The sequence below is a fragment of the Crocodylus porosus genome, unplaced genomic scaffold (genome assembly GCF_001723895.1).
Source record: "Crocodylus porosus isolate Cpor-Errol unplaced genomic scaffold, CroPor_comp1, whole genome shotgun sequence".
Taxonomy (NCBI): domain Eukaryota; kingdom Metazoa; phylum Chordata; order Crocodylia; family Crocodylidae; genus Crocodylus; species Crocodylus porosus.
This window is the reverse complement of record NW_017728947.1, coordinates 51,861,404-51,871,273: the sequence shown is the minus strand read 5'-3', so window position 1 is coordinate 51,871,273 and position 9,870 is coordinate 51,861,404. Positions and strand designations below refer to the sequence as shown.

Here is a 9,870-nt window from a genome sequence, read left to right as displayed (position 1 = left end):
TCAATAATGTATATTATTTATTTATTGGCTGCATAGGATAGGCTGATAATGACATCTTGGGATCGATCCTGCTCCCTTTGAAGTCAACAGGAGCAGGTCAGGGTAGTCTTTTCAGCCCAGTGCAAAGGCTGGAGCATGCAGCATAATCATTCCATTAAAAGAGTGGGAGTCTGCTTGAGTAAGGAATGCAGAATCAGAGCCTAAAAATAAAAAGGCATCAGATATGTCCTCAGTCAGGCACTCTTTGTTGTAAGGCATGTATTAAATGCATGAAAGTGGTATTCCCCATATAGGGAATGGACATACAATTTGCAGAGGAAAAATACATTTTAGATTTTGAGTGTCTTTGTAAATTTATAAATTTCTAGTGCAAAAACCAGGTCTACATGCTGCAGACAATTTTGCCTGTGTTCTTTGACCGCTGGTAGCTTTTTCTTTGTGAGGTGTATTTACGTAATCAAATTACACTATTAAGTGCTTTTTAGTTTTCTTCTTCCCAAATCCCTTTGTCAAATCTGAATAATAATACTTTTTAAAACAAATGAACTATTTGAAAAGGAAAACTAAAGTAGAAAGTTTCAGCCAGAAATTCTAGTGCAGTAATAATAAATTTAATAAAGTGCTTTACTAAATATTTACTGTATATTTTTCTGAAATATTTAAAATGCATTTAGAGAAATTAACATTGTAAACAGCGTACTTAAACCACCAGCTTTGTATTACAGCTGTTGACATTGGCTTCTTTAACATCCAGTGAACAAGAATAAATGCATAATATACCTGACTTGAAAATGGGAAGATAAATAATTCCTCTTTTAGGAAACAATTTGCTTGTTAACCCAGCTGTTTGGTTAGACCTGTTCCTGCTTAATTGTCTCAGCATGTTTGGGAGTATACTGGGCTCTACAAACTTGTGCTGGGAATCTGCAGTCTTGGCTGATAATAGATTTGTAAGAGGACACAATGGAGATGTAGTATGCAAGTACTCAGACCACCAGGCTGGCAAGAAGCACTCCACAACCACTCTAGCAGACTGCAGGCAGGTACATACAAGACAGACAGCTGGGGAGTGCAAAGAAATGGAACCTGGGGACAAACCCACCACTGATGTGCTCATCAGTGCTGGCTACAGGCCTGTGTTTCTGTCATAGAGATCTGCCTGCTAGGCCCATTTGATCTCAACCAACAGGGAGAGAGCAACTGAGGATGGCTGTAAAAATGCTATAGGGGGTGTGAGCACAACTGAGTTTGTGCCAAGTCTATGGAGTGTTACAGAATGCAGAGTGAAGTTAACAAGCACCAGCACACAGAAAGCAGAATGGAGGAAGGAGGGCCCCCATGATGCTAAACAGAAGTCAAGGTCACAAGCTGAAGCTCCATTTTCTCCTGGACAGCCTGAAAATAGGGAACCTGAAAGGGGAATTTTGTCTTGCAGTGATGCTAAGGAATTAGACCTCTAGCACAGCCATCCTTGTACTCCACCTCCTTCCCACGCCCTACCCCCAAAAAAGAGAGAATTTTAAGAAGAAACTGTGGTTCTTTTCCACCAAAATAATGGAAAGAAGAGGCCTCAGGCCAGTATACCTCTGAACACAATGACAATAACCTGGCAGCTATAGGCCTAATGACTTTAATCCAGGGGATGACAATTATTTGGGCTGAAGGGCCACTTAAAGGTTTCTGGTGAACTGTCGTGGGCCACGTCAACACCTCTCCCCCTTGCAGCAGCTCACGAAAACTCCCTAAGTGGCTCTTCTCTGCCCTCAGCTAGGTGGCTGAGATGGGGCCATGGGTAGGAAGGGAGTGAAATCTGGGAGCAGGATGGGCAGACAGGCCTGGGTCCTGGATCTTGGGCCAGTGACAGCATGGGGCTGGGGGCCAGGGAAGAGCTGAGATCCACACCCTGTACACTCTTGCCGGTGGAACTGGTGCCTGTTGCTCTGCCCCAGGCCCTAGCTCCACACTATCACCACCCTGTAATCCTGCCTTATGATCCCAGCTCCTCCTGCCCATCCTGGATGCCTCTCCTTGCCTGCCTGCAGCTCCATCCCATCTGCCCAACTGCATGGTCTACCTGAATGCGTCCCACCCCCACCACTAGGTGTAGGGCAGATGGAACGGGGTACCCAGGCAGTGGGGCTAGGAGCTGCTGCCACTGGGGTTGCCAGGAAGTAAGTTTGGCTGCTGTGGTGCCCCAGCCCTACTGCATGCCCAGGGCTGGCAGGACTGGCCACACACACCACGGCCCTGCAGGACTGAGACCCACCACAGGCCAGATGAAATCCCTTGGTAGGCCAGTTCTGGCCCAAGGGCCATATTTTGCCTATCCCTGCTCTAATCTCTTCATAACCATGAAAATTAACCCAGGAATCTTTTATTCTTGGTTAGTTAGTCTTCAAGTTGGTTGATGCCATTTAGTGACAGCCGTTGAAAAAGTTACAGCTCAAATGGCAGCTGTAGGCCAGGCCTCCCAACCTGTTCACCTGCTCCTCAGTTGCTTTCCCAGCACTGACTATTAGCGCCAGCTATTAAGTGTCCAATGGCCACTGACTATTATGATCCATTAGCGGGAAATTCTAAAAGAACAGGATTTCTCAGCTCCCTAATTGAACTACAGGTGCTTCTAGTGTAAGATAGGCAATTGACTGAAGAGGGAAAGAAATATTAATGCATATAATAAAAATACATTCAACTGGACTATCTAGAGCCATCATATCCACTTGCCAAGTAAAATCTATTAGCCTGATAAGCTAAGGCACCTTAGATCCAGATAAATCCCCCCTGAAAATACCAGACAGGGCTGCAACTGCCCCTCTCCTTGTCCAGCACAGAAGGTATTGCAACTGGGAGTGTAAAGAGCTATTGGAAGTGCTTGTTGAAAATCAATGTCCAACACTGAGGTATTGCACAAACATAACACCAGGGCCGCACCCCTAGTAAAACTAATAGAAGAAACCTTTCCAAAGTAGGCAGAGCAAAGTCACAATTATAAAAAGGAGTGCTCTATAGAGATGCATGTAGAGGAAGACATCTGGGAAGAGAACTAGATTTAAATCTCAAGGTGGAAGGCAAAATGGCCAGTTCGCAAGTCCAAGTTGTTTTCTAGAGTTTTGATCCAAGCTCATTGCCTTGAGCTGCCATCATTCTTCTAGGTGCTGACTAATGTGCTTGACTGCTGTCCTTTGCAGGTCCAGCCAAGGTGCTGGACTCTGTGGCTCTTAAATCCTGCAAGGCAGACTTTTACCGCCCACTTTGGATAGTAATTCTACAGTCTAAATTGATCTTAGTATCAAAAATATTTTACTAAACTACAGCCTACACTTTGCCAGTGTTTCAATTCTCCCTTGTACTCCTAGTTACGGTTCCTTTGACAGCTCCCTCCAACCATCAAAAGCAAAGACTCTACTTATAAGCATTTATTCATGTCACTGACATATAAATTGGCTAAGCTGTCCATAGGGAATCTTTCCTTCCAAGCTAGTCCCTCCTGTCCTCTAAGTCGCTTTGGAGGCTCAATACTCAGCATCCTGTGTTTTGGCAGCAGCTTTCAGATTCTGAAGCACTTATCCCAAATGCAAGCGCAGGAAATTTTGAATCTTCCACCAGGAGTCTTCCTGAGCATAAGCATGTGCTCTGCTCTCCCCACCACCAAGAACGGGCACCCTGAGGACACGATCTATGGCTACCAGGCAAAATGGGGTTGAGGGGGGATCAATTTGGTGGCCTGCTCCTGGATAACTCAAGAGTGTAAAGTTGTCTTTCCCATGTTGGCGTAGGCGCTCAATTGCCAGTTCAGCATATAACGAGCTTTTCCAGGTACGGTCAGCCTCTCCGACCACCAAGAGGAAATGACCCTCTGCTTTTTCTATGGGGATGCAGCAGTGGGAATTGGCTGGATCCCTTGGGTCATCCAGTGCTTCAAAGATGTCAAACACGCCATTCTCAGAAACAATGACCTTGCTCATGTCAAAGCGCAGTGCAGGCAGTGTCTTCTCACCATAATGAAGGTCAGCGACTGTGTGGAAGCTACAGCCAGAGATACAGACAGCAGCTACCACCTCTGGCAGGTACGTGATCATGGAGAATGCCAATTCTGCCCCTTTCCCTGTTCCAATCACTCCAATTCCTGGCCCTTTCACCTTTAGACAAGGAGTACAGAGATGAAAGGAAAAAGAGTATGTATTAATAAGACTTGCCTTAAATTTCTTTGGTGTTTTCTTCCAAACATACTAGACAAATTGCCAATAATATCTGTTGGAAGGTTACAATCTGGACCTATGAACATGGGTCACGACAGCCCATTTGTTCTGTTTTATTTTTCAAGGAGCAAAAAATGTACCACCTCTAATCAAAAAGGTACCACAGGCTCTTGCATTCCAAGCATCTGAAGTCCAGCCACTGAGACCTGACCCATTTAGCTACCACATATTTTAATGCAAACTGCCTCTTTCAGAATAAACAGAGGGAAATTTAACTATATTCCACTTGTTTAAGACTGACATACGAAGGCAGCCCCAGCAGAAACACCTCTTTAACTGGTATTATCTAGTCCTGAACTTCCTTTTACTTGCAGGATCAGTCCTGGACACACACTGGAAGGGATCTCCTGAGTCTACTCTGCTGCTATTGAGACAATTATGTCATATAATTCCTTTTATAAACTAATGCAGGTCCATCAAAAAAAGGAGTTGTTTTTTTTTTGTCTACACTACCCCTCTTGAAGGCTTTTCCAGAACCTTACTACTTTGATCAAACACTTTGATTTCCAAATTAAGTTTATTCATTCTCAGAAGTCACTCAGTCCTACGCTTTCCTTCACTATTGGGACTCAAAGCATCACTAGCAGATGGCTAACAGAAGCAGCCATTTCCTGGAGTGTCAAGGCAATTTGAGTGTTGTTTCTTCTTCCACTCAAACTGCCTTTATATGGCAATCCTTTTTTTCCACTGTTCACAGCCAAAAGAATTGATGCATTTTTCTTACTACACTCACCTTTGGGTGACGCTGCAGAAATCTAGCTGCCTCCTCAAAGTATTCAAAGTTCAAATCTTTCATGACCCTGGGCAGATCTTCAAAGTCAAAATATGGCAGGGAAAGAGCAGCAAAGCCATGATTAGCCAGGAGACTAGCTCGGTACTCAGTCAACCCCCCTTCATCACCAAACATATCGATCACTCCTGGAAAGGGTCCGTCCCCTACAAAAAAGATGACAAATGTTATCTAGCCAGAACTCTAGAGAATTGCAAACTATAATGGGCACAGTAAGTTTTCTATCATTGTTAGTGACAGCAGTATATTTTCCCTCTATAGCTATATGGAGTACCTGACCAAACTAGGAACAGACCTCATCTACTGCTAAAACAAAGAAAATCTCAACCTACTTTTCAAATGCTTTGATTTGCCATTTTAAGGAAGCAGGTCATACTCTAAATCAACTCTCCTCAACATTATGGCTTACAGGAAACATGTAGCCACAGAGACATTCCAACATTGCTTTTAGCCACAGGAAATTCTGCTATCTGTGGATATGTTTCTTCAGGTTCACAGGGAGAGCTGAGTATGATATTGCCACAGTCCATTTTTTTGCTCAGTATTGTTGCCCATGGGTCAGTCAAAGCAATGTCATTTCAGAGTGGCATATATTTATTTTCCAGTGATGTTGACAATACAGTAGATAGGTATCTGCCTAGAGGGTTTAAGGACACTTCCTTCCTTCCTTTTTTGTGTCCTGGTGACAAGGTATTTAGAAGAATTTGAAGAGTGTGAAGAACACTGAAGCAACCATGTCTGTGCTTCTCAGAGAATTTGCTGATGGGCCATCAGATATCACCGTTGATTCGCTCAAACCCCTGATCATTCCAATTATCCAGAGGCAAGGATTTTTTTGGCAATATCTTTTATTGGACCAACTGTATAGTGGGCGGAGTCATTAGACAAGCTTTCAGACACAAAACTGCCTCTCTTCAGGTCTGGGAGAGAAGCAGACACAGCTTGAGCTAAATAACAGACAGAACAATAGCATGTGTATAATTTCACATTTAAATGAAAACCCTTTGCCTAAAGGAATGGAGGACTGTAAAGTAGTAACAAATATAGTGCAAAACAAAATGGCAGTAAGTAGTTAACCTAATTAGTGGAAGAGCAAAAGGCCATTCAAGAGGGAAAAGGGAATGGCCTCTCCAGTATTTCTTGGACCATCAGGGCTATATCATCATCCCAACCCAGGTCAACTATCCAAACATCTGGGGGAAAGAGCATTCCAGGTGTTTCAGGTAAAGGCATATTAACTTTAGCAGGAGTTAAATACTGATTCTGATGGAAGAAAACACCTCTTGACTTAAGTGATTTTGGAAATAGAAGCTTTGAACAAGATGTTTCAGACTGTGGAACAGGGAAGCTCCAGGGGCTGGAGAATATTTTTAATTAAGCAGAGCACTAGAAATACACTGAAAGAGAGTGAACTAGATACGTTAATTGCTTTTTCTTGATTTTTAATTTCTAGAATTCTAATAAGTTGCAATGTTTCTCAGTCCTCAAGTTAAAGTTTGCAATTCCGTTGGGCAATGGGGGGGGGGGGGGACAGAAAAAGTTAAATCTGAATACATTTTCTATTATAAAATGTCATGATTAAGTTTCATACTTTACTTAAACAAAAAATACAAGACTTAAAAATATACTCAGTTACTTATCACTGCTGAAACCAAAAACATTCAGGCAAGCAAAGGTGCTCAAATCATCAGCAACTATAGAATTTAATATTTAGCTTAAAAAAAAAAAGTAAATTTCAGGTTCTTATGAGGATAACCTTCCAAATCTGCAGTCAAGCCTGTAATTCATAGCATAGAATAAAACTGACTTGATGGTTTTACTGCTGTTCTGAAATCAACAAGTGGGTGGGAAAGACAAGAATTACATAAACTTCACCCTGCTATGGCTTGAGAAGTCCAATGGCTCCAGTATATGCTCCAAACAAGAAACACCTCTTATAGTACATATTTGGAATCATACTTCAGTCATTGCATTTTTATTTTGAGCAGTTTGCATTTCAGATTCTTGGCTTGACATACAGATTCTTCATTTTCTTGCTGAAACCAAGAAATCTATGATGGAAATGTTGAAATTGAACATTCCTCTAAGAAAATTACCATTGCTTAGGAACCCTCTGGACTTCCCAGTAGGCTTGTAGCAGACTGGTTGGCAGAAGCTTGCCCCAGGCTGCACACCTCAGGCAACAGCCCTCTCCTGGCTGGCAGGGACTACAGCCCAGCTGCAAGCAGCTGGCACTGACTGCAGGCTGCCTAGAAGTGGACCAGCTGCAGAGGATAATTAGCTGGCCTACAGAAAGTCAAAAGTTTCCTACAGAGGAAGCTAGGGGAGAGACAGGGTGCTTGGCTGCAACACTAGACCAAAGATTCTCTCAGGGTCTGACAGAAGACCCAGGGCTGTAAGGACAGAGGCAACAATCCTGAGATGAGGACAGAAAACTCGAGAGAGAAAGAGAAGAGAAGAAAGGTTGCACTGTGGTGCTGAGGGAGCAGCACAAAGCTGGCAGCACCTTCTCAAGGAGACCTTGGGACAGTGAGTCACCCCTTTATGAACTGTGAAAACCCGTCCCAGCTAACCAAAACTCCCTGAACCTGCTATAAGGCTCTTTAAAGGATCATTTTTTTTCTCTACATTGGAGACCTCCAGATGCCACCAAGCTAGGTAGCAAATCCAAGTATGCCTTTGAGGGTAGAATTTCACTGTTGGCAAAATAGCATGATTTCTAAGTTGAAGAAATGGTGCTTAGACCTTGATGGACTTTGAATCTGGCCTTCTCTCAGTTTCTCCATCTACTTTGGACTTTGCATCAGTAGCTCAGTTATTATAAGATATTGATTCAAGTCCCAGTTCAGCAAACTGGAACATGAATTGAACTCCTGCGGACATCAGTGGGAATACAATAAGTTTAAGTGTTCTGCTAAATCAGGACCTCACATTATACATTAACATAAAATACAGAGAGCACCCACTCAAAACAAGTCTCATTGCTTGAGACTTGTAGAAACTTACCTTGTAGCCTGAATGCAGAATTGGGTTTTAAATAAATTAACTTCGCAATAGAATAACTTGCCATACTGGTATCTCACAAGAGGCAAAGGCACAAGAACCCAAGGTGCTATCGCTTCAAGTTTTGCATTAAAATGGGAAAAGCCTCCTACTCGCATTCTGGTTTTGTCAAGAATGGGATATACATGTACTTGCTAGTCTGCTTGCTTATGCATTCTGCTGGGGAGTGGGAATATCTTTGGAGACTGAAAATACTAGAATCAATGGATGACTTGTCACCAGCTTTCAAGGTAGAACTAAGTGTTTTCTTCATGCTGTAAGATATTGACAAGACTTCCTATAATTTAATCTGCATTTTCACTATTGGAAGCTGCAGCTGACGGTCCTCCAAGTTATGGGGAATTCTAGACAGAGAGGGGGGTCAGCTGATCTATAACCATCACTTGTTCTGTTGTACATGATTAATCATCTTCTGCTCCCACCTGTCTTATTACAAGCATTTAAGATGCACAGTATCATTATTTACATGCCAGTGATTGGTGGGTTTGTGTTGTTTTTTTCTATGCATTTAATTACTTCTGCTCTATTTGTGCCTACTTTCATTCTCTTCTGTGTATTTTCCTATTTTCTGCATGCAGGAATCCTCTGTGGCTGTGTTCCTATTTATGAATTATACTCTGCATTGCTTATGTATGTGCCTTCTATTTCTTAAAATTAGTGTTGCTCAATCCCCTGGCCCACAGAGCCATGTCATCTTGCCTGTGGGTCTCTTCATGGGTTTGGAAATCTGATAGTAGGGAAGCAGTGGCAACTAACAACTGCTGAGGCTCCCCAGCCACCAGATTTCCAAGCCCTGTTTGTCCGGATCAGCTCCAGCTGGGCTGTCCCTATGCAAAAGGATTGGCCCTGCTACTGTGCAGCTTGATCAAGCCAGGGCCCAACGAAGCCATGACAGAATGGGTCTTGCAGCAGTACAGGATCAGGCCCCAGCCAGGCCAACATCCTGTACCAGACTGGATCCAGCCTGCAGTTGGACCTGGTACAGTGCACCAGGCCCATAGCCAAAAAAGCCAGACACCAGTTTGCAATCGTTCTTTCGGATCAAGCATGACCACTCTGGAGCCTGTACAGAGCTCCTTCCCTGCCTTGCAGTTGCAAGCTGCAACCTAGTGACTCCCCTCCCCTTTAACAACACAGTCAGACAAACCTATGCTGGGACTCGCTGGTGACCAGCTAAACACTTGCTGTGCACTCCCACAGCTCCCTTTGGACCAAAGCAGGGCACTTTCAACCTATCACAGAAGCCAGACATTGGCTGCCATGGCTTCCCTGCACCACCTGGACCAAGGTAGGGCCTCGTGCCTTGTATTGTCAGGACTGACAGTTGTTTTACAAGGAGGTTAGACTATAGATTTGTACAGGATGGTTTGGAGGGGGGTGGTTCTGCCTCAGGCAGAGGGGCTGTCAGGAGGTCCCTTGCAGCCCAAGCCTTGCAGTCAGGAAATGGTGGCTCTGAGCTTTCACTTCACTCCTGATTCTAGGAGACAAAATGAGGGTGGGACAGTATCGGGGGGACCTGGCACAGCAAGGAGGAGGGTCCCTCGGTGAGGTCCCCGGTTTCTCCTCTGAGCTTGCCCACCTACGCCCCTCGCAGCACCCCGGGGCGGCTGCACCCTCCCCCCCGCACCCCGTCCCTCACCGGCGGGCAGGAAGAGGCTGCCGCGGACGCGGCCCTCCTTGAGGCGGACCCTGCGCACGCCGGGCGCCGTGAAGCAGCGCTCGAGGCGGGCGCGGGCGAGCAGGGGCCCGGGCAGGGCG

General features: G+C 44.5%; 1 protein-coding gene across 1 annotated transcript; it reads right to left on the bottom strand.

Moving 5' to 3' along the window:
- Positions 1-229: 229 nt before the first annotated feature.
- On the bottom strand, positions 230-9,866 carry LOC109320782 (acyl-coenzyme A thioesterase 5-like; the record flags this gene model as incomplete). The annotated part of the gene is made up of 3 exons (XM_019551038.1): positions 230-4,139; positions 4,993-5,195; positions 9,752-9,866. Coding segments are annotated over 3 exons (894 nt in total), but the record flags the coding sequence as incomplete, so codon positions are not given.
- Positions 9,867-9,870: the final 4 nt, after the last annotated feature.